The sequence below is a fragment of the Pempheris klunzingeri genome, chromosome 21, assembly GCF_042242105.1.
Source record: "Pempheris klunzingeri isolate RE-2024b chromosome 21, fPemKlu1.hap1, whole genome shotgun sequence".
NCBI classification, from domain to species: Eukaryota; Metazoa; Chordata; class Actinopteri; order Acropomatiformes; family Pempheridae; genus Pempheris; species Pempheris klunzingeri.
This window is the reverse complement of record NC_092032.1, coordinates 18,798,898-18,824,343: the sequence shown is the minus strand read 5'-3', so window position 1 is coordinate 18,824,343 and position 25,446 is coordinate 18,798,898. Positions and strand designations below refer to the sequence as shown.

The 25,446-nt window shown below is 42.5% G+C and overlaps 1 protein-coding gene across 2 annotated transcripts in view; it reads left to right on the top strand.

Annotated features, from left to right (window-relative positions):
- Positions 1–25,446, top strand: part of drosha (drosha ribonuclease III) — an 80,353-nt gene that overhangs the window by 48,893 nt on the left and 6,014 nt on the right. For both annotated transcript variants that reach the window (XM_070852875.1, XM_070852874.1), the window contains 8 exons: positions 3,137–3,181; positions 7,016–7,173; positions 12,720–12,825; positions 14,045–14,186; positions 16,313–16,395; positions 17,823–17,926; positions 23,126–23,218; positions 24,161–24,207. In XM_070852875.1, the coding sequence (XP_070708976.1) occupies positions 3,137–3,181; positions 7,016–7,173; positions 12,720–12,825; positions 14,045–14,186; positions 16,313–16,395; positions 17,823–17,926; positions 23,126–23,218; positions 24,161–24,207 (778 nt within the window). The remainder of the gene's footprint in view (positions 1–3,136; positions 3,182–7,015; positions 7,174–12,719; positions 12,826–14,044; positions 14,187–16,312; positions 16,396–17,822; positions 17,927–23,125; positions 23,219–24,160; positions 24,208–25,446) is intronic.

Sequence of the window (25,446 nt, the reverse complement as noted above, 5' to 3'; positions counted from 1 at the left end):
CTTTTTAATTTCAACTCTCGGTATGGGTAGGCCATTGACATTTAAATAAACATGTTTGCATGTGTTTTTTTTTTTGCACCATAAGAGCTCCATCCTCCAAAAGGCTGTGATTCAGCTGCAGCACATGATGATTTGTGCCCCTAGTAATTATACCTTCCTCGTTCTGAGAGAGAGAGAGAAAGAGAGAGGGGAGAAAAAAAACGTTGTTATTCTTAAATCCCCACTCGATGCTGGCTTAATCATTGTCTGCCTTGTCTTTGGAATGGCTGTAATTGAAACATTAGCTGTTCGGGTCTATATACAGCATGTGGGCGGATCGCGTGCGCCCTGTGGACGGATTTTAATCATAAGCCTTGATCGCAAGCTGAAGCAACTTGTATGTACTTCACTTCCTCTCTTTTGTTTTTTGGTGTTTTCTTGTTCCCCCGCCCCCCCATTCTCTGCATGCACGCCTGCCCTGCGTTCCACATGCATCACTTTCTTGCGTATTTTACAGCAATTTGTGTGGCTGCAAAATGATTATGTGAGAGCCGGCGATCCATTAGCCAGTGTTATTGACTTTTCCTTAAGCGATGCCATCCTCCACTGCCAAGAACCCATGTTGTATTCACAAGCAGGCTCAGTGTTGACTTGATACCTGCTATGTACTTAGTGCTTTTCAACTTCAGTCCCAGGCTAAGAGACAAGCAACCAAAAGGAAGCATTTGCTCAAATGTATTGACCACTTTCATGAATTTTTCATTGGCTGCTCAAGGCAATGGGTTGCCAGCTGGGTGGGTTGAGAATCCGAGGCGGCGCCCATTCGATGCTGCTGACCACACACACAACCCCCCTGTGGGCTAGCGCCGCATTTTTAAAGGTTTATCTCCTTGAACCTTTTAAACACCTGAGTGATACTGTACTTTAGTGCCCTCACCACATCTCTATCACTGCTATGACTCACCCAACATTAGACCCCAGGCCCAAAACTGCTTCTGACTGGTGTTGTCCTTGGCAACAACTTGAGCCACAGTTTATACTCTCTCTTCCTTTATGTGCTGTCTATTTTTGAGCTCCCGTCTCTCTACCATCCGTTCTTGTGTGGTTACTTCTGAGCAGGTTTGAGAAAACATGTTGATCTTGCACATATTTTTTTTCCTGCACGGGGGGTGGAGGGGGGGGAGCTAAAGGAGTCAAGCTGTCAATGTGTGTCCCCAGAGACAACACCTCTCAAAGCCAAATCCTGCCAACCCTCCAGCACACACACACACTCCCCAGTGGGGTGCTGATATTGAGACCTCTTGGTCTGAAAATGAGATGCTGACTCATTTGCTGTTTTTTCACCGCCCCCCCATTGAGGCTGCTGATGGCACCTGAAAGCACTTGGCCTACAGAATGCACAGTGTCCCAGACAGAGCCATCTGTGGCGCATCGTTACAAACTGGGTTCTTCACAGTTTTTTCGTCTGTCGCAGAATTAAAGATCATCAAACAAAGTGTTAAAATGATTCTTTATGTTGAGAACCAGAGCTGCTGTCTCTGATGTTGGTGAAAAGTTCTTCCAATTGGGAAAAAAGGAGCAGATTACAACCAATGCCAGATGTCCAATGTCAGGAATTTCTCAATGTGCAACTTGTAAATTTTTTTTTTGACATTTTATATATTTAACCTTGTCTGAAAATGACTATTTTAAATGGTTATGCTTGATTTGATATGTTTTATAAGACAAAGGGACAGTTTCCAGCAGCCATGTTACAGTGAGTTGGTGTGTTGGATGTTTCTGTAGGTTTTAATTGCGTTTCACCATATATCATCACGGCAAATGAATGTGCAGGTCTTATAACCTGTCAGGACAGGCAGTCCACAGTTGTCCCAGTAGGAAAAGCAAAGCTGCTAGCTTTCTGCCTGGGTGCGTTTGGTGCAGGTGAAGAGAGGCGCTTCACTGGTTCATCCGTTATGAAAAACGTGGTCATTTGTGGCGGTCATTTTAGACAGGAGGACTCTCTTCCCGGCGATATGAGGCTTTTAGACTGAAAGCTGCAGCTGTTCCTGCCATTCCGCACACAGCGGCATCATGGGGAGCAGATTCTGCCACTGCAGCGGGTGGTTGGATGAAAATGTGCCCTGTGCACCGTAAGTCCTGTTTTTTTTAACTTTGGCTAACTTGAAAGGGGATGTTCAGTTCTCCTCAGCTCTACGAAGCATCCTTCAGCCCACTGTGTTGATTCACTCTCTGTAAACTTATTTCCAGCCACACCAGGTGGCAAAAAGCTCTGATTAACTTAATTTACACCATCATTCCAACATCTACTGACAGACAAAGTCAGCAACTAACTAATGATCATAGTGGAGTGTTTAGCTGCAAGAGATATTTCACCTGAGACGTGGCAGAAAGCAAAACAGAGTTAATACTGAGCATGTATGGATGCTGTATGTTCCTCAATGTGTCCATATAAATGCTAACACTGCTCCTTATCTGCGGGATGTTTGGGTAAATAGGCAATTGTTTCCTAACAATTTCTAACTATACCGTGATGATATGTCAATATTATGTTTACAGCTTGTTCCACTGCCCCCAGGTGGCCAGAAAATCAATGACTGCAGCTTGAATGCTGCTTCTCATTAACTACACTCATTGTTTTCGACACAATTTTATCCTGCACAGTGCTCTTCCAACAGACAACACATTCTTCAGCTGTACATGTGTAGGATAATAAGGCAGTTGACAGAAATCTTACCTGTTGCACACATTATAACAGTCTGGTGTTTGTGAGCCCTGGTCCTTTTAACTAACCAAGGTTTTTTAGGTGTGTTTTTTCCTTACAGGCTAAAATTTGACCATCAGAAATCTCCAATAAAACCTTCCAGTTGTAATTCTGCATCACAGAGAGCAAGACTGATAGAATTTGATAGAACAATACTTTAATATATAGGTTTTTGTTGTTATATTAAAGTTCGTTTATAATTAATTTATAATGTTTATTTTTTAGATCATTTATGTTGTTATTATTATTTAACAGTTTTCTTCTTTTGTAACTTATATGCTGTCATATTTTTGTGCTGGTAGAATGATATTTTTGGACAGAGATGACCCTCATGCTGTAATCTCTTTCCTCTCACTGCTCCTCTCTGTTTCTCCTTCTTGTCTGTCTTTGCAGGACCTACGGGAGGTCTGGCTCCACTACCCTTCACACCCCCTGCAGGTTGGTTGAGATATGTTTTATTATTGATGTTTATTTTGGCTAGGTGCCTCTCATTAAACTCACCTCACCCCGAAGACACAAAAGCATCCTCCCATCTTTGAAGTTTTCCGGCCCCAATGTATGTTTTTCTTTTTGTGTGTGTGCATGTATGTGTCTGTTGCTTACAGAGGTGGGCAAGCTCTTGGTTATTTTGCCGGAGGCTGACTTAGTCCTTTATAGCTGTCACAAGGCCCCCACTAGCCTTCCACTAGTCTCCATAGTTCTGCTCCTGTGTCTCATCGCTCCCCATTTTGGTCGAGACCCTAATCCGCTTTTTCATTTACTCTGTCTCTCTTCCTCCTCGCTGTTGCTCCTTTCTCTCCTCTTTCTCAACTGCACCATTCTCCCCTTCTCCATCATCATGCGTTTGCACTCACTCTGTCTGTCTCATCACTATCTCTCTGTTCTGCCATTCTTTGCTTTGCATGATCTGCCCAGAAACATTGAACATGTCAACAGTGTTTGTTTGAAATTAGGATTTGGAAGAAGAGATCAAAGATGCCATAACAGGATTACAGTCCCGAATCACATGGGGCCTCCAGGCCGTCAGGCATCCTTCTCTCTGATGTGTTTCTGTGGAGAAAGTGTTTCTTTGTGTGTATGCCGAGACTCGTTTTTAAGCAGTTTACTCTCTTCATCTCCCTGCATGTGTACGAGTGTCACTGCGTCCTCACATGTACATTTTTACACAGTCAGTGTTTGACCCAATACAAAATAATTTTTACATACATTTACATACATTTATTTTAATTTTAGCTCACAATTATGTGTGCATGCGTTTATGTTTGTGCATATGCTTGGTTTTCCCTTACCTTTGCCTCCTCACCCCTGTATTTCATCCCCGAATGCTAAAAATACTGGAGTTGAGCTTGTCAGTGCTCAAAATAAACCCATTGTATCCAGCAGTATGTTTTCCTAGTGAGCTGCACAGCAGAGGCCCCAGCGGTGGGCACCGTGGTCAGGGTGGAGCCCCGGGGTCAGCCCTACAACTGCTCTGTGGTGCGAGGGAACCTCCACAGTGTGCTGCACGAGTAGTCATTAGCCGCTTCAGAGCTGTGGCCTCATTACCACACACTGTGCGTGGCTGAGGTTTCCTCTGGGTGGTCCCCTGCCAGTGGGGTAACGCCTGTTAGATTGTGCCAGCCTGTTGGTAGCTTGAAAGCATCCTGACCTTTTGTCATGAGATGATATAAAGAGGTATCACTCAAGGAAAATAGAAGAAACATATAGCCCTACATTTTTTATTTGATTATGTCTTCTATAATTGATGAAGGCTCCTTGGAGTTTAGGCTAGAATATTACGCCCCAAATTGTTGCTGTGGGTTAACAGGTGTCATCCCCCTCTCATGCCCACCAAGATGAGGATTGCAAAATGAAGGTGGAAGAGGGAGCTGCCTTAATGAGATTTGAGTGGATGGCAGTGGCAGCCTGCCACGGCGTGGGTAATTATGCGTACACCCGTGTTTGGCATACACGCATACATTAGCCTTGCCACCGACGTGCCCTACAGAGCGCAGTGGAATGCTTCGAGGCACATTTGTAGGTCTTTCGTGTTTGCTCGATTCGCACCAGCGCATCATCACCCCCAGCTTTCGAGAATAATTTACCAGAACGTCATTTACGTTGAGTCTGAATTTCAAAATTTTTCCTTTGGTTTACTGGGGAGATACATGAGTGTCGGGCTTTTTGGGCCTCAGAAGACCTCGGCTCTGATTCTGCTTTCTGTCTGGACCGAGCTGAAAGTGATGCTTTGAAGCCATTTCAAAAGTGTTTTTTTTTCGTCTTTTTTTTCATAACTGCTGTTGATTTTTTTTCCTCCTCTCTTCACTTCGTTTGAAGCCTTGCTGCCGGCCATTCCCCCTGAAGGATAGCTTGTGCCTATGAGTGCTGAACTCGTCAGATGCCGTTAGTTGTGATGCATGACATTTAAACGCCTTTCGTTAATTAACAGAGGGAAAAAAGGCAGGAAGGAAATGTTTCTTAGGACATATTGGAAGATGGAACCATGACATTACTGGAGGCACTCCAATTAAAATACTTGGTTTAAAAATACATCTCTGCTCTGTGCATTGGCTTGACATGGGAGACTGTGTGAAAGCTGTTTACTTGTCATTTCTTCATAAAAACACAAAGAAGATGCTGGAAAATGAAGAAAGTGTCCGTTTTCCCCTGGAGAGCTTTGAATGTAGCTTTCTTTATTCTTATTGTTGGGTTACTTTAAAGTATACAGCTAAATGGGGCAAGCTAACACGGTCGATTGAATGTGCTTTACTTCCCTTTGATTCTCCACATGAAATTATGTGGTTCAACGTTTCTGTTTTCTTTGGAAAAGATGTCTTGGTCAAGCTTAGAGTTGTACCACGCAGAGACCAATTAGATGTTTCTAGCAGCCTAATTAATGCACCCATAAGGATATCTCTTGATTCAACAAACATGCATGCACATATCTTCTTAGCATATCATTTATTTTTCTAATGGGCACAGACATGAGCAAATACTGTAGTTAAAGCGAGCAACTTGTTTTGCTGAAGCCTTCTACCTCTGAACTCACCATCCCCTAAAGCTAGTATTAAGAGCATAATCTACAGCAATTTTCTCAACCAGAAACTATTCTTTCAAGACTCATCAAAGTCATAAGGCCGGGAGTCTCTGATATAGCCTGCTTTAGAACAAGCAAGGAGACTTACAGAACCACTGAGTCACCACAGATATTAATTGACCATTTGAATTACCAGATTTCGAGAGAGAGAAAAAAGCGAGCTGTTTGACTTAAAACTTAATGACGAAGAGATTCCATCTGCTGCAGATCATCTGAATTTGTTTTAAGGCTGAGTAGAAACACACACTCTAAACAGGCCCTCAAGCAACGCATACTGCAGAGGTTCATTTCATTTACGGAGTTTATTTGACGATCTTATTCAGGATGACTTCGCTAAGAAAGTAGGTGGCTTTTCTGTGCCTGGCTCCAGGATCCTCAAAGTTTTCACGCTGGTTGTTACTGGACATATATTTGCTGTCTTGAGGTTTGAAAGTCTGTCCTTTGTTTCTTCTTTTTGCTTGGCTTGGTTTTATTCAGTCATAGATGAATACGTTTAACAAGTATGGGATACGTACATCCAAAAACCAAAATGATCTTACACTGAGATTGAATAAAGTTGTGATAAATAGCACTAAACACAAATGTTATACATAAAAATACACAAAAACAAATGACCTTCCTCCCTATAATCATCACAGCAAAGGCTGGTGTGCTATATGACATGTGTGCCATGCATTATTATCTTATAGAGCTCTTTACATTTTGTTCGCTCGTTGTTTTTTTGTTTGTTTTATTGGACAATTTCAGTCAAAAGAGAACAGCAGTTCTGCCAGTGAGTGTTAACAGAAGAAAAGGTCGCTTATTTCCATCAGGTTCCTCTTGGGGTGTGTGCAGGAGAGGGGTCAGACAGCTGTTCTGACATGGCAAGAATGACAAAGTCATTGATCAAAAACAATAATACAATACGCTCCACAAGTTACTGGCAGTGATAACAACGCCAACGTCGTATCATTAATGGAACCGGGTTGCAAGGATTAGCATGTTATGTTGTCGACAATATAACTGTCTGCTGTAACATGAGGATTCTCCTTCCCTGGAAAAAGCCCTAGACTGCAGAAGACCAGACTGTTGTGACAGTGGTGTCAAAATAACTTCTAGACATTTTACCTACATTTTTGACAATCCTAAATAAGATACTTCTGCCCTGATCTGCCTGCTTTTTAATCACCAACTCACTTTTTCTGCTCCCCGACCAGGTCCAGGAGCCCCAGACAGACAGGCAGCTGATTGAGACGTCTCCAGTCCTCCAGAAACTGACCAAGTTCGAGGACTCTATTGGAGTTCTGTTCACACATGTGCGTCTTTTGGCCAGAGCCTTCACCTTGAGGACCGTCGGCTTCAACCACCTCACCCTGTAAGTATGGTCAGTGTGTGTTTGTTGATAATGGAGTTACAGCCAATTAAAATGCAAAGTGAGACATTAGTTGGCCAGATGTAATTTGCAAGGATGCGGCAGAACTAGTCGGACTTTGTCTGATGTCCCCTTCGGAGATGATCAGGCATGATGCATTATAATGTATAATATGATCTGAGATGCTGGGAGTTTCATTGTACATCGAGCATTTTAAATCGTTCTTTAAATCTGTTGTGAATCCAGCAGCCTCCTCCTCCCACATCATCATTATATTTACCCCCTGCAGTTTATACATTTTCTTGCACTGTCGCTAAAACTGCATTTATAAAAAGTGAGGCCATGTTCAAAGTACCTTAGTCTTTCACTATCCAAGTGTCTCACAGCTGAGAGAGAGAGAGCGAGAGAGCGAGAGAGAGAGAGAGAGAGAGGGAGGCCCGGGGGACTCTGAAGTCCCCATATCTGTAGTCTGCCTGTGGCTGTGAGGCCATAACCCTACTACCTCATGGGAAATGGGGTTTTGATTCATTGGGTTGTCCAAGGCAGAGGGTTTAAAAGGTATCTTTTTCATTCATTGCGGCCACATCTCTTATTTGACAGTATTTTCTCTGTCGCTGTCATGCTTCAGTCCGTGTTGTAAATTCCTTTATTCTCACTTAATTCTTTTAAATTGTGTATCTCTGTGTCATTTCCTTTACATATGATACCGCAGTGTGTCCTGTTCTGTTGTGCAGAGGTTTGTGTTGGATTTTTGGGTTGTTGTTCCAACAGCATTTCACAGTGATGCTGTTGGTGATTTAGCACTCACGTCGGAAATGTTTTTCGTTCTCAGCCGCTGCTATGACATTTGTTCAATAGCCGGTAAAGTTACAAACTTCTGCAGAGACGACTTAGAATTGATCTGAGGGAGAACAGCCTGGTCTGTTTGTAACAAAACATGTCACCATTGTGTAGCTGCAGTGTAACCTTGCTCATTCATTGATAGAATGGATAGTTTGAAAAGATTGCTATTTTCAGAAGGAAATGTATTCACTAATGAGACTGTTCGCTCCAATTTGAAGGTGTTTCTGATTCCGTGTATGAGAGGGTTATTTGCAATGGAAGCTTAACTCACTTCTGAGCTTTACAACTAAACACAATAGTGAGTTTGACAGCTAAAGCAAATTAGCCTTGGCAGCACACCTCTGATATCTTATTGGCAGGCTGCGCTCCGTAATTGCTTGCTTAGGTTTGCCACAAGGACATTGCTCTGTGTGTGTGTGTGTGTGTGTGTGTGTCATGTACACACACACACACAGTGCACAGCTGTGTATATTCTAATCCATCACTTAAATGTCAAAGCTCTCCCCACTCATGGTCAGTGAAGTCGATTAGAGGTCCAGAGGTTTGTCCCCCGCTGAGCTTTACTTTGAGGACTTTCCAACTCAAGGTTGATATCTGTGATATTTTCTGACTTGGTGCCATCACATGATTCACTGTGTCTAAGATGGACGTTGAACCTAATGCATTTGTTTTTATTTCACAACATTGTATTGTTATTTTTCCTGGAGCAAAATGGAAGAATTCAGATATTTTCAGGGTAATTTATGTTCATTGGCTCATTAGTGGCCAAAGGCAGGTTGACCTAAATAAAGCAGACTGACTTGAAAGCTGGAACTGAGCAACGGCTGCCCATAAGGACCAAAGGTTATATCAAAGTAGGTCATGCTGTCGTGATAGAAAGAAGAACGAGGTTAGGTAACGGAAAGGGAGGTCAGATGGTGAGGTAGGCAGCAGACGAAGAGACGGGACCCAGGTTGGCCTTTGGCCCGTCACTTTTTTATGCAGAAATAGAGGACAAACCGACCCAGAAGAAGACAGCACAAGAAGCAAGTATAGGAGTTGACCCTGTTGAGAGCCGGCGGAGACCGGAGGCTACCATCAGACAGCAAAAATGGAGAGCTGTGGCCCCCAGGCGCTGGGCTTCCTATCTCCTCTAACAGCGGAAGAGCCGGATGCTGCAAGAATTTCACTGTTGGTGAAAAAGGGTCCATCTCTCCCCAAGTTTAGTATTTGTTAAATGGAAGTATATCTCACTGTGCAGCTTTGAGAGCAGTTATTTAAAACATTTATACATACACACAAAATATATATACAGGTGGCAGCAGATTGAAAGTTAAAGTAAATCCATAAACAGAAATACCTTGAGCACACAGCTTTGGTTGCTTTGGTCCAAAACAGCATTGCAGATTATCTGCATCACAGTCATTTAGCAGCCAGTTTGAGGTGTAAAATAATGTTTTATTGTGATGATTCTTTAAATAAAAGAATTGCCTTTAGGTCAGTAATTCAGTATACTTAGTTCAATTACACTTTCACTTATCTGATTACGTCACGAGTATTTGAACAAGCAAGAATGCTCCAGTACACCACTACGTGATAGTTGTGCTGAAAGAGTGACAAAGAGGTGAAATATTTTACTTCCTTTTGCTAGTCAATGAAAAGTATAGCTTTTGAGATGAGAGATGAGAGATTTTATATAATTCGTGCCGTGACTTTAAAGCCAAGGCAATATTTCTCCTCCTCAGCAAAAGCACATCATTCACTTCATTTTTTGTTTAGTACAGTTTTGCTAAGAGACCCTGAGATTTCATTACATCGAAGTACCATTTTGAATTTATATTGATCTTTTGATGCAGTAAAATTTATTCTCATATCACACCTTACCAACAAATTTTATTTCTGGTGTCACTGAACGTTTGATTCACTGCTCCACTTGCCCCTCAGGGACACTTTTTTTAGAAAGTAGCTGCAGATTACGCATTTGAACCTTACACAAGCATGCAAGAACAAGAACATTATTCCCCCAAGAACCAAGAGGAAAAATGGCCTTAAAAAATGGAGTGCCTCCCTCTTTTGGGGTGGGCAGCCTATCGTCGCCTCTTCAGAGGGGCTGTTAGAGGTATTTTAGATCAAAGTCAAAGGCGAATAAAGACCTCGGCTGCACACTTTACTTCAATTTCCCCCACCTTACTGGAGCATTGTGCCTCTGCTGTTGAAGTGAATAAGGGATGGCTCTTTGTGACGCTTCACACGGCACCGCATTCCTCTTTGACCTGCTCTATCTCTCCGGTTTCACTCCATCTCTTTTCTTTTTTTTTTTCCTTTCGTCACTGTCAGTCCACTCTTCCCTTTTTTTTCGCTCTGCCTCCTTTTGGACGTGAAATGATCTCACTGCACCTTCTCAATCTGTTTCTACCCAGCATATGCTCCCTGGCATAGCCCTTTCCCAGCTCACATACAGTATGTATGGAAGACACTGAGAAAAATCTGCAGCAAACCTGTTGACGCATGCGCTCACATGTACAGAGTTCTTTCAGCCTCCCACCGGCCTCCATTTCCCTCCCATACCACCCCCGCCCCACCCTTCACATCCCAACCTCAGCTCTCCATGCTCTCGTATGTCGTGGCAGAGCCTTTTCATTAAGGAGCTCTGTGATTATTTTTAATGTGGGAGTTGTCAGGCAGTGTCCCTTCTCTCCTAATGAAGCTCAGTTCTGGACCATAAAGACGGAGTGAAATAAAAAGTGGCTTTTCATGTTCTTTCATATCCCCTGCATTAACTGCTCTGCTATCTGCACTATCAAAACCCCTTCCCTTTTTTTTCTTTCTTGTAATGTACATTTAGATATTCAAAGGGGATTTGGGCGGCCAGCCGACCTTTCACATTACATAACACTACGCTACAATTAAGTCAATAAATTAATTAGTTGATTGACAGAACATGAATCCACAATGATGCTGGTAATTAATTGTCCTTCATTAAGCAAAAATACCAAACATTTTCTCTGCCGTGTTCTCTAATGTGAAGATTTGTTGATATTCTGTCTTTTATATTGTTGTATATTAAGATTTGGAGTGTTTGGTCGATAAAACGGGAAATCTGAAGACGTCCCTGTGATTTACATTTTGTAAACCAAATGCTTAATGGAAACAAAACTAATCCACACACAGTCTATAAGGAAATAATTGAGCAAAATCATGGGTCAGAGGTGTGTGTTTGGATGTCAGGTGGCAGAAAGTTTTTGTGATTTGTACACCTCCAAAAGTGCTGCTGTTGTGGATTAAATGTGTAGGATTTATTCATTTCTCCCTCTTGGGCCGTCTTATACAACAACGTGGGTGAGAGAGGAGATGATGGAAGCGAGAGTCCTGTGTTAGTGAAAACAGGTTGTGGTGTGAGGGTGTGATTCCTCCTCAGACAACATGATTGCTAACGTTTTGTATGATCGAATCAAATTGCAGATTTGATAAATCCTTACATCACATTAAAGAATCCAAAGATTAGAGTTTAAACAAGCAACTGATGGATTAGTAGTTGAAGTCATTTCCTAAGCAAATTCCTGTGGATGGCAACACACTATATATCATTTTAAATTGCATACCTTTGGATTTGTGTGTTGATCAGACAAAACAAACAATTAGAAAACTCTGATGGGCTTTTTTTCCACCACAACTTGGGTGACAGAAAATAATCACAGAGATGAATTGCTAATAAAACTAACTGGCCGCTCCAGCCCTGCTAAAGATGCTCTAACTGCTGTTTCACTGAGTCTTTAACTCCGATACGCTGCGGCTCATAAAGGGCACAGGTACCAGAAATCAGACGATAAACTTTGACCTTTTTTTCTCTTTGATGTCCACCTCCTCCTCGTCTTTTACCTCTGCACCTCTCTCTCTTATCTTCAGAGTTCCCCTCCTGCCAGCAGCTCATATCTATAGATGGATATGTGCTCTGCTGCTTTATATACCTCGCTGCTTGCATGGTGCTCATTGACGCCCCCCACCCAACGCTTCCTGCCTGCCTGGCACAGCACCAGCCCACATCTGCAATGCTAATCTATAATTCTGTTTAATTAATGACCTGCCTTTCACTGATAGGGAGAAAGGCAGGAAACTGATGTACAGTCACACTGCTGCCGTTAGCTTGGATTTGGAAATTGTTAGAAGGTTATTCTCTAAACCTGTGCGCACGCTTGCTGCTTCTATGGGCTTAGGGCTTTGACAGGCGCTTCTGCAGGTGTAGCAGAGGATTTTTTATTTTTTTTTAGCATGTGTTTTTCTTCCGTTTTTTTTCATGTGAATTGCAATCAAAGCCAGGCGTTTTTCTTCAGAAGGGCTGCTTCTTCAGGCAGCCTCGGAGTTGTCACACAGCCTGTCAGTGCAGCTGCTCCCAGAGGCCACCCCTGAAATGTACATCAGCCGACTTCGCCGTCTGAAATGTACATCAGCCGACTTCACCCTGTCTGTTAAAAGACTAAAAGCCTCGTAGATTTGTTGTGAGAGCATGATGCCTTTCATGCCCCATTGATGTGTAGCTGAATAACCTCATGTGAAACCCTCCCTGTCCCCTCCTTTTACTCTGTTTTTCTTGGCCCACCCCAACCCTGCCATTTCATTTCCCCCATATCCTTCTGTGACCGTGTGTTTTCTTTTGTTTTTAATTTGCACTTATCCTTTTTCCTGTTTACCTCCTGTCTGTCTGTCCGTCCTTGCCTCCTCTTGTCCAGGGGCCATAACCAGAGGATGGAGTTCCTGGGAGACTCCATCATGCAGCTGGTGGCCACAGAATACCTCTTCATCCACTTCCCTGACCACCATGAAGGACATTTAACAGTAAGATCAAATCACTTAAATACATCTACACCTTTTGCACCTGTTTTTTTTTTTTCTTAATTTCATCTTTTTGCTTCTGCCGTTTGTGGCTGCTCGCTGTTCCCCCGCTTCTTATACAGGTTTACCTGAAATGAAGTTACAGCTGTGCTTTTGTGTGTGGGTGGGGGATTTTTTCTCCCTCCACCTTCCTTCCTTCCTTTGCTTCTTTTCCATCAATCTTTGAATCTCCAAGTGCCAGCTAGGTATTCACCCCCTTCCTCTTTTGCTTGTCTCTGCAAAATAACTCCCTTCCGCTGCTCACCTCACACTGTGCCTGTATGTTTACTGTACTCCTTGTGATGGGCATTGTCATGAGACTAAATTGTTCAATGGTTTTCAATAACACATCTTTGTCTGCACATTTTTTCCAAAAGCTGTCAAGTGTCTGAAAAATAAAGTTGCGCGTGTTCATGAACTTGCACGGCTCGTAACAGGTACAAAGCAAGTGATCGTACTTTGTCAGATGGTATTACAACTCCCTCTTTTCACTCCAACATGAGTGCCTCTCTTCAGAAGGCTGAGCACTCGAGGCCGAGGGATTGAACCGGTCTAAATCTGAATAAGAACCTTTGCAGTTAGATATTTATTCGTGGATGTTTCTTAAAGATGGAAGCTGTGACGTCATTTGTTTAAAAGCTTCCAGCAAGTTTTCGTTGAGAGACTGAAAGCTCCAGCAATGCCTATGCCCAAGAGTCAAGATGGGGTACATCTGAAATGGATTTCAAACCGAGGGAAAAAAGTGCTCATTCAACCAGTGTATGTGTGTGTGTGTGTGTGTGTGTGTGAGTGTGTACTGTTAAGGAGGGCACATCACAGCAAGACAGATTCAGTCATATTGCATTCTATTTGCTCTTTTCCGCATCTTGTAGCTATATTTAACATGTTTGTGTTTTTCCTTTTAGAGACTTAAATGTACCTTACCCAGTCTAACATGCTGTCATCTGCTAAGCTCCGAGTCACAATGTAATATTTAACAGAGCAACGTGCAATCTCCCTGAAACATTTACTCTGCATTACCATTTCTGTCTTTGATGAATTATTCCATGCGGGTTTTTTTTATTTTTTATTTTGATGTTTTTTACGTTCTTCTGTACATTTCCATGTAAGTTTGTGTGCCTGTGTGTAGCGTTTGTGCGGCCGCTTTCACACCTAATGTGCTGCTCTTTTCGTTTGTCCGTAGCTCCTCCGCAGTTCGCTAGTAAACAACCGCACACAGGCCAAAGTGGCAGAGGAGCTGGGCATGCAGGATTTCGCAATCACCAACGACAAAACCAAACGGCCGGTTGCACTGCGGACCAAGACTCTGGCTGACTTGTTGGAGTGTACGTTCACAGCTCTTCATTTGCAGGACACCAAAATGAAAGGACAGCAAGTCTGTATAGATCTTTAAAGACCCCTACTAAACCTTTTTTCTTGTACGGGTCTCCAGTTGTACAGTGTAAGAATGGCAGCATGAAGTACCATTATTGATTTCTTTGGTCCCTTCGTGTTAGATGTCAAACTTAGTAACTTCTCAGCTCAAAACATTTGAGGATGCTTCCTGTGTGCTTAGCATGACTGGACTAGTTTGGGCTTTTTTTTTCCACCGGCGACAGCTGCCACAATATTTAAAGCCCAATTAATAAGCTTTTTGTGGTGCTCTACCATTTCAGTTTTTGAACTGAATAAGACACCCAGAGTAAGGTTAGTAAAATAAGTGGGTAGTGGAAGAGTCACATTTGACAGCTTTTCTCTTCAAAGAGAATTATCTGCATTGTCCAGTGGTTGTTTTGTCCACCCTGGCTTAAGTAGACCTAAAGTCTTGCTTTCAGCTACCACTAAATTAAATTAAAATGAGTTGGGGGAAAAAGAAAAGGAATAAAACATTGACACAATAAAATCAGGACTAAGTTTGCTCCGGGACAGTGGCAGTGAGTAGGCAGCACTAAATACTTATATTTCAAATGTGTGTAGTAAATGTCAGGCCTCCTGTTTCTCACAGTTTAATCAGATATGGCTTCCTATATTAAATACATGAATTCAGTCATACTCATTCCTATATCAGGTCACAGGTAAATTGAGACTTGGAAGTGGTAATACGTGGGACGCTCTCACCACTTTCTACCACAACCAGGAAAGATCCATTGCCATGGATTCTACAAATAGATCTCTAAATAAGGTAGAGTGGTGTACGAGCCAATGTTCAGGTACATCTGCATTGGTGCATTTGTCAGACGATGAGTAACTAAAGATTACAGAACAGAAAAGCCAAAATATTCTTAAAGTGATTAAGAAACAGTGTTTCCGTTATGGAGGATGTTCCCCAGAGAATGCTGACGAGCTCATTTGACTGTAAAATGTCGTGCTTCGCTAGACAAAAGAACGGGAGGATCCCTTAATGTTTTATTTAACTATCAGTTTCGGCCATAAAAAATTCCAGCATTGGTCTTGCCATTATAAAAACTTCTTGTTGAGCTTTTGAGTATTATTTAATCTTCTGATATGATTGCACAACGTCCACTAATCCCCAAGAACCCCAAATCTTCCTTTATTATTGCGTCCACATGGGTATAAAAATCAAATACATTTTGCTAGAGACAAAATGATGGTTTTATTTGAACTGCACGTTCTTTTCAAAACCCCAAGGAAGGAACGGAGGAACACATTAGGCCAATAGAGGGAGCTAGCAGTGACAGGGAGTATATTACAGAAGGGATGGGGAATAGACAGGAAAGGTAGAAAGAAACTGGGGAACACAGAGAAAGAAGAAAAGCACGGATGTGTCCTAGGTCAGTATTCAAGAGACAGAATTTAATACATGAGCTTCATATCATTTCCCTTTCAAATTATCCTTCAAAGTTCGGGCCAGAGCTGAGTTGATGACACAGGAAGGAGACGAGGGTCAGCACTGGAAATGGGTGCAGCTGTTCCACATATGAACGGTCGTGCCCTGCAGCTACAGAAGGCCCCCACTGGCCCTCTGAAATATTACCTATTATTCCTCTCTCGTGTCCCAGTGTCTTAGTCATGGAGATGAGTGAATGCACTGGCAGCTAATAGAAAAGAAAAACAAAGGAGCAGTCACGAGATGAAGATGACACCCAGCACCTACTGCGTACAAATCAAATCTCGTGCAATTAGACCGCCTGTTACTTTAAATGTAGCTCGACATACAGTTTTATCTTATGTATGGTATAGATGTTTCTGTGAACTATGAATGGCCTTTGCTATACCAGTTTCCTGTTTGCTGGAAAAAAGGCAGGGAACTACAGGACCATCTTTTTTAAATAGTTTACATCAGCATCATGTTGTTTGGCCACAGCTGAGTCCAATGTTTAATTTCCTTTAGGTGCAGGAAGAGAGCCAACTATTAACAGAACAGAAATAGAGGCCACACATCAACCTTTTATTATCAATCTTTTATTGCTTTATTTTTTTGCAAGTGCTTTCTTCATTTTTCTCTCTGCAGCTTTCATCGCGGCTCTCTACATTGATAAAGATCTGGAGTATGTGCACACCTTCATGAACGTCTGCTTTTTCCCCCGGCTGAAGGTAAGCCTCTTTTGAGAGCCATTCACGACTTGCACCTGATCAATGAGCCGCTGAGCGTGGCACCTACGAGTAAGAGAACCAGGGAAATGATGAGGAGAGAACTAATGGCTGGGCCCTAATGGTGGTAGCATTGACGCAATGCCTGAAGTGATACTCAGCTGTTGAATGCCTCTTGCAGCGGCTTTTGATAGCTATTTCAGTTCGCTTTGACGGGAATCACAACAGTGTTTTCAGTGTTTTTCCTATTGGCCCAAGAAGTGCGTCCACTTCTTGAGTGTTCCAGGAGCTGGATAAATCGAGTAAGCTTCAGACAAAACCCTGATGTGGGTGAGGAAGGACAGGTATTTTATTCTCAAGTGCCATTGGATTGTCCAAATTTAGATAGAAGAGCTCTAAGTTGCAGACTATTGTATGCACTCTCACACCTAAACAGGCATGCGCACAAGTGTAGCAGGAGTACCCACACAGCATGGACCTCTCCTTGTGAAGATGCTGTAGTGGTCTGATATGCCATGCTAATTGCTGTCTTGGTGTGCCTCTCCAGGGAGAATCCCCAGCTCTAGAGGAGCTGAGCTTTGCGTCATGGTCGCTGCAAGAGAGCACCTCATTTCCACTTCCAAGAGAAAAGTTGTGAAACAGCCAGCACGACTTCTTACATAGTCTTCTGGAAACCACAGCGTTTCACACTGTGCTGCTTCATCCAATTTGGATGGAAATAGGGAGGCAAAACCAGGGACATAAACGCTTCTTTCCTTATGTTCGCTTCTTTCCTTATGAAAAGACCATGGCTATATGCTACATTCTTTTCAAAACAGCCTAATTTTTCTGCTTTAGGGTAAAAGGGGTGTAGATGCCCCCCAGAGAGGGGAAAAGTGGGAAGGAGAAAAAGGGAAGTAAAGCAAGAGCAGCAGAGATGGAGGGGTTGGGGAGCAGTAAAGCGAGAGAGTAGGAAAGCGCGACCAACAGAAGCAGAAGCACTCTTTGTAGAAAATTAATAGGAGCAGACAGTTCTGGATTCAAAGTCTGCCTTTTTATGACAAGGCTGCTTCCCTGTTAATGGAAGGGCTTTTAGAAGTCCCCCTTGGATAAGAGAAATGTATCAGGGCTGCACACCTGGGAGACTCCCAGACGCTCTTTATATCTGGTCGGGGATTGGCTTTTGTCTTAAGTAGCCTGTGATTTGTACTCACCGTGAAGACACAGATGTAGAGCCAGTCAGCGAGAGAACAAATAAGTGAGGGGAAAAAGGACAGAGAGGGATGGGGGGGTTGTTGGAGAGGGTCAAGGCAAGAATGAAATAAAAGCACGAGCGTCCGAAGCAGAAAGGCTGCAACTGCAGCTGATTTTTATTACTTGTTTTTTCTGTGAACGTTTGTGAAAGAAGCAGTTTGATTACATGTGTGTCTCGTGTGCTCGGTGTGTTGCAGGAGTTCATTCTGAACCAGGACTGGAACGACCCCAAGTCCCAGCTGCAGCAATGCTGTTTGACCCTGAGGACGGAGGGCAAGGAGCCCGATATCCCACTGTACAAGTAAGACTCCAGAAAACACACAGGCCAGAACCAGCTGTTTGGAGCCAGCACTGCTGTTAAACAAGCATTTTATCAAGAGTAACACTTAGTCTAGGGTTGTGTATAATATGTCTTGAGGGTGACTTGGTAGCTCACTAAAATCTGCTTTGAGAGACACACTTTCAATGCTACTAACCTTTTTATTGGAATTAAGAAGATTTTCTTTTTAGTCCAAAGTATTTAGATTACTAATATATGAATAGAAGTAGGCAATACGTACCCTCACAGCCCTGTCTAATACCCATTCATTAATACAACTCTTAATCCATTACTTCTATCTAATTCAACCTATTTTAACCATGTATCTACTATTATAAGCTAGTTCTTTGAACTCATTACTTTTAGCTGTCGATTGCTTTTAGCTAGCTGTTCCAACTTCTCTGCCCTCCCGTGTGCTCATGTGGCTTCAGGCAGACATCACATGGGCCACAATACACTCTCTGAGAGATTAAATGGCACAAACATAATTTACAGGACTTTTCTCCTCACCATTGGTCTCTGGACATTGAGAAAAGCTGTGTAAAGGTCCCTGTTGTTGTGGTAAATAAACACACCCAAAGAGACCTCTTATTTGACAAAAGGTCAAGGAGCAAGTGTCATTTGACAGAATGCTTTTGAGAGCTGCCATGAAGCAGTGTATCTGTCGCCATGGAAACTGACAAACAGTGTTTTTCTCTTGAGGAAAAAATGGGGTCGGCTGGATGTGCAAGGGCAGATTGAAATGAAGCAGTTTTATGTACAATGAACTCCACAATCCAGCATTTAATCAGTTCCTCCCTTCCTCCCTTCCTTGTATTTATTTGAACGTCTTTTCAGTGCTCCTCTGTTTATTATTCTGTCTCTCTACCCAACGGATGGTGATTTTTGACACAGCACAACTCTGACACTACAATCAACACTTCCCTCCAACTCTATTGCCCGCAAGAACGTGAACGAGAAACAAATAGAGCTCCTGGGTGACTTGAATTTCAACACACACATACGTACACAAGTTTACCTAAAGCAATGCATTTCATGCTTCTGCCATATCCTTTAGTGCAATTACCTGCTTTGTTCCTGTTTGACAAATACACATGAGCAGCCTGTAATCTTGAGGACTCCTTTAACCCCCCCAGGAGATTACCTGACCACTGTTGGTCGATAAGTACTGCCTTTATTTATTTATGTATTTATTTATTCAAAGTTTAATCAGAGGATAAACCTCTTGAGACACCACCACGTTCTCACGGGGGTCCTATATCACAAATCATGGAAGTTAAGATTAAAAAAAGAGAAAAAAACATAAATAATGAGGCACAAAACAATGCACATAGTACATGAACATAAGGGCTTTCCTGCAATCTGAAATCACAAGTACTACATGTGTTAGTAGTGCCATGTGTTGAAATGAACAAGAGATAAAATAAACGTCTACGCATCGATTCAAAAGAAACGCAGACAAAATAGAAAACAACTAGTAGATAAGCGAGCAGGCAAAGAAGTGTTGAGGTCATAAGAAGTCATCGATTTGAGCAGATTATTCAAATGTAATGGGACTTTAATTTTGAAAGTATGTCTCCTAAAAGATTCTAGACACAAAAAGAGGTTGTTGAGTGTTTCTTAGAAAGTATGATGATCTGAATAGAGCTGTTTTAAGTGTAAGGGATGATTAAATGCATTTCAACACAAAGAGCAGTCAGTGAGAATGTGTTGTAGAGGGACGTGGTAACCAGTAAAAGTGATACTTTAATGTGTTTCAGCTGGATTTGGGTCATTACGATGTGGGTAGTATGTGAAAATCAACAATGTTTACTTTTCCTCTGTGTTGCCTGCAGCCGGAAACAAAAACTCACTTAAAAGAAATTTTAGGTATCACAGTGTATCAAAGCGACATCTTGAATCAAGTGATCAATATATGTGGTTTTACACTGCATTTTGGAGGAAGGCAGGGATTTTAATCTTTCAAACCCTGAAAATAACCGAATGGCCAGTTGGAAGTGATGGAAGTACCCCTGATTAAATAATCCTGAGTGAGAAACTAGTTTGAGCTAGCTACGTTTAAAATATTCAGGCTCCACTTGAGGAATTATTTGACATTGTAACGTTAATCTAGAAAGTGACTACTGTTCTGTGTTCATCAGAAAGGCTGCTAACATTTGGTCTATAGTGGGAAACCCAGGCTCTCAGAAGATCAGGTTTTAGGAGAGTCCAGATTGATAACTTTTAAACTTTTTTACAGATTTAATACTGTAAAATAAGATTGTGACAATTGCATAGACACATGCCGGGTCAGATATGAGAGGAATGACAGGAGCACAGGAACACATTTGTCACATTTGTCAGTCACAGAAAGGCCTCACTCCATGAGAGTCATAATCTCAAACAGGAGAGCGAAAGCAAAATGCACATAAATGAGAATAGTACGCAGCAAGAGCAATCTTGAGCACAGTTTGTTCATATTATTTATGACAGTTCTTGGCACTCAATAAACCAATCCAGCTGGATAACAGAATTTACTTTAGTGCTTACAGTCCACAGACTCTAAATTTAAACAGGTATATGGGAGCGACAACTCAGAACAAGTTGTAGAAAATCAAATAAAGAAGGGAAAAAAAAGAAAAGTAAAAAAGCGTTAACCTGCCACAGAAAGAAACCACACACCGTATAATACCCAGGTCTCAAACAAGAACTTCCAGGAATAAAGGAAGAATAGCACACAAGAAGAGCAGTCACACTCACAGTGTTCATGTCCTTTATGACAGTTCCCAGTATTGGTATTGTTTACCAATCTACCACCTGTAGAGGATGAAACTACATTAAGGATTCGTTTATCAGGCACAAAACTCAGAGATAATCTTGACGTCAGCAGGGCAGACTGTACTGTACAGACATAAATGATAACTTTAAAAAGCCACAGTTCAGACGAGCTACTTGTACTTCAATTAACAATACTGAAAGAAAGAAAACAGGAGGAGAAGAGAAAGAGGAAGAGGCTTTAGACTGATGAAGATCGTGCACACACCATGGACATATTCCATCATTCAGAATTCACAGAGAAAAGAGTCTAGTGCCTCTAATAATAGTGAAACCTTGGGTTACTATCGATTATCACTCTCAGCATGCAGCAGTGAGTCTCTTATGCCGAGGTCCAGAAAATTCTTCTTGACATTTCCTGAGTAGTCCAGCGCAGCAGTCTTCTTCGATGACAACTTTAGCTCTGTTACACTTGAGCCACAGCTTACTTCACGCAAGCAGAATCGTGACAATTACCACATCCTGGAAGTGGCAACGTTTGACCAGGATTGGTCGTGGACCAGCTCTAGCATCCTGCCAAGACAAGGCGGGAGAATGGTCTGCCATTTTAAGGACTGGGAGAGTTGGAAAGTTCTGCTTACCAAGAAGAAGCAGGATGAGTTTTATTTTCAGCGTCGCCCATCCTAACCTGAACATGGAGAGTTTTCTTTTTCAAGAGTTGCCGCATGTTTCATCAAGCCATGTATGTTGCCCTTATTTTAGCTAAATCTCTCTTGTTCCCCAAGTGTTGTCAGAGATCCTTGAATGTTATTCAGGCTTTTTTTTTTTTTTTTGACAAAGCAAGCAAGCATTTCAGGTTTGATTTGCTGTAAGGCATCCAAAATTGTTTGAAGAGAGTCCTTGTGGTGGTTCACTGTTAGAAGTCCTTTCCAAGAACTACAGCTCCAGATTACCAAAATTAAGACAGAAACAACCCTAAGGTTTGATCTGCACAATATTTATATAGAAATTGTAGGCTTTGAATGAAGTGAACTAGTGATGCAGAGGAAGCATGCAACGCACGTTCCCACAACAGCGGCCATCTGTAGTTGTTGGCTGTCAGATCTGGAAGACTGTCTTAAGGGTCCGTCTGAATTTGCTTGCAAGTGAGAAGAGTGGAGAAACAAAGAGTGAGACAAGAGTGTGAGTCAGACAGAGAGAGAATAAATGACGGAGAGAGGGCAGGAAAGGACACAGAAAGGGGGAAGGAAAGGAGTTAATGCACCAATCCCCCTGCTAAAGGTTCCCTGGTGTATGTGTCTGGCTGATGACAGATTCACACCTCAACCTCAGCACCATCACTTTACTGTACATCTCGTCTGAACAGGACACACCAGGGAGTAGACACATACATACTTTCACATTGTGCAGAGGAATGGCCTTAGTCAGTAAGTAGCTGCTTTCAGCCCCTCTACGGTGCTGTTTCTTCTCTCTCGCATGCTTCCATCTGTGTGCAGCCTTGAAGTTGACAACTTCACAACAGCTCACAGATTTCTTTTTTTATTCCATCTCGTGTTGTGTTATTTTAGCAGCGTGATAATTTTAAGTGACACGCTCTCCCAGTTGAGATTTGGCTAAAACATTGCGCACAAGAGTCTTATTTGCTCCACACATGCCATGCGCTTCGTCATTTGTAAGTGAGAAAGGGGGCTGAATTATTGATAAAGTGTCATAAGTGACCACATTGCATTAAAAATGGATTGCTCTCCTGAAATAAGTAAATTGTGTGTGAATAATTTAGGTGACTCACAGCTTGGGTCTGAGATGTTTATGCTAATGTTAACATTTCAAACATCTCCCAAGTTTTGTCTGCTGTGTTGTACGTATGTCCCCACAGAAATATAACAGCTGACAGCTTGACTTTTTTTTTTTCCTTTTTAAATGAGGTACATTTGTAAATTAGTTGACTGATATTCTTTTGTCATCCCTCTCCTAGGTTTCTTGGTCCCTCTTTAGCTTTTTCATTGTTTACCCTTCTAGCGCGCCAAAGACTCGTGGGCCTCTCAAAGACTATTGTCATTCTTTTATTTCAGTTTCTTTCCCAACGCATCATTTTTTTTCCAAACAAAGATCTTGGTATCAGAAGATGATGGGTGTGGGGAGTTGGGGAGGCTTTATAAGTTGTTTATATGTCCCTCAGATGGCTTCTGTAAGCTCTCAAAGCACGCTACTGAATCAAAGTGCTGCTCCCCTCCTCTCAACCCACCGCTTGAGATGAATTATATTTGTTCCAATTGAAAACTTTTTTTTTTTGCCTTCCTTTTTCACGCTATTTCTGTGAAGGACAATGTCCCAGAGTGCCCTTGTGCCGTTCCCCTGGGTATTATTATTATTTCTCAACTCTGCCCTCCTCCCTCTCATCCCATATTTCTGTGTTTGAATTTGCAGGACCCTGCAGACAGTGGGGCCCTCACACGCTCGCACCTATACCGTCGCCGTGTATTTCAAAGGGGAGCGAATCGGCTGTGGCAAAGGCCCAAGGTGAGTAAGATGGTACAATATAATAAGACAGCAGGGCAAGGCGCTCCACTTCTCAATGCACCGCTAATGGGCTTGAGAATAATGGCTGTGCTTTATTGATGGTGTTTATTATAGCAATTAAGCTCATGTTGGCCTATTCTATCGGGAGAGACATTATGCAGAATGAAAATGAATCGATTCATTATTGATTTGACGTAAATTGTGTTATGGAAATATCACTTTGTGCAGAGGAGCAGTCTGTGACCAGGCGACGCTGCATTCAGCTCTACCTGGGATATTGTGTTCATAGCAGGACAAGAATGTGTGTGTGTTTTTGTGTTTGACTGCACACCTTTGTGTTTGCTCACACATTTACGCTTTTTTGTAAAGCAAAGAAAGTGAATCTCCGCACGAAGGCCTTTTCAGGGTTGGAGGGGTTGACAATAAAGCTGCAGCTGAGCCTGCGAGAAATGAAACCTAAATCCATCAAACATCTTCCACCTCCCCCCCACATGTGGAAATCCCCTCCACGGACCCCTACTTGAAAGCGCTCTCTCTTGCTCTAAGCTGGCGATAAGTTTGTCCCTTCCATAGGATCTTTGACAGCTTACTGTTTTTGTATTTACATGACTTAAGCTCCCAGCCACCTCCGCTGCTGGGCTATGATCACACAGCACATAATATATACGGAGGGACGGTGAATTGACGGCGTAAACAGTGCCCAGCGCAGAACCGCCAATAGGCTTACCTTTTTGAAATGTGTGCACTGTGTTACCTGGGATTGTTTGGCAACAGGGCTCTTTCATAACAAATATAAAGCACTTTTGATAATCCGCTCAATATTGGGCCTGTTTTTTTTTTGACAGAATTTCAAAAAAGGGACATTTTGAATATGCTAAAGACCTTTTCTCCCTTTTTCTCCGTCTCCTTCTCTGTCTCCTTTTAAAAATATTTCTAATCTAGCATCCAACAGGCAGAAATGGGAGCTGCGATGGATGCGCTTGAAAAATGTGAGTTGTTTGGCAACATGAACCCCTCCCCTCCACACACACACACACACACACACACACACACACATATACACATATTCACATTTTAAGCCATTCACACGCTTTTCCTCAGTGTTGAATATTAGCCTTGGCTGTACAGTATGCAAGATGGCTGGCAGAGAGCTGTGGCCTGACCAGCCGGTTGGCTGCGACATATAGGACATTAGGCTGTTTGAAGTGCAAGCCCAGAGCACAGGCATGGGGCCTAGCCAGAGATAGAGAACCAATAAAACAAGGACAGGGGAAGCTAAGCATCCTCGACCATGTCGATCATCCTGAGGGACCACAGGAAGTTTGTGTCGAGGGCTGTGCAAAGTTTTTATTTTTCTGTTTTGTTTCCGAGCCCTTTTACAGACCAAGAGAGCGAGGCCGCACACTGAGCGACCCTCCTGTGCTCAGCGCTCCTCTTCAGATTTGAAAGAGTGCGGCGAATGTGTTCCCAATGTGCTGCTTCACTCCTTGGCTGTTTTTCATCTCGTCATCAACCACCACTTAAGGAAAATAGATAGTGGTTTTTAGGCATTTACAATGTCTCATTCACTGCCAAGTAAAAATACAATAACAGGGCTCTCAGATACACGTCCACAAGCCATTTCCATTATCTCACACTTGCCTCTTATACCCGATGCATATGTATGTGGATGCATAATATCATACATTACGCTGAGTGTGTGAAGAGTTGGGTGTTTGTTCGAGTGGAGTTTTTGGACCGGATTCTCTCGCTGTCCCCATGATCACACCACATTACTGTACAATTTGTTCTTTACTCAACTAATTAGCTGGAGGTGAACACAAATGGCTTTGTTGGAACAGGCCTGCAGAACTTGCAAAGGGCAACAAGGTCAAACTTTGATTTCATTTGGCTCATAAATGAGGCCTCCAGCCACTTGTGATTGATTCTGTTTGTGTGCCCCAGCTTTAGCTTTTTATGAAACATTAGTGTTGGACTGTTATTAGTTGAAGCCGTTCTCTCGTTCTCCCTCTCTGTCTGCCTCTGGCTCCCCCTCTCCCTCACCTCCCTCCCTCCTTATCAAGGGGCGTAGTTCAGTGCACACACTCTCTCTCTTGTGTCTTCCTCCCTCTCTTAATTCCTCCCATTTCCTCTCCCCAGTGTACACCTCTGTCACCATGATTGATAGACGCTCATCGCTAGTAAATGAACATTTCCCCCCTCATAAATTGCTGTTTCATGTGACTAGA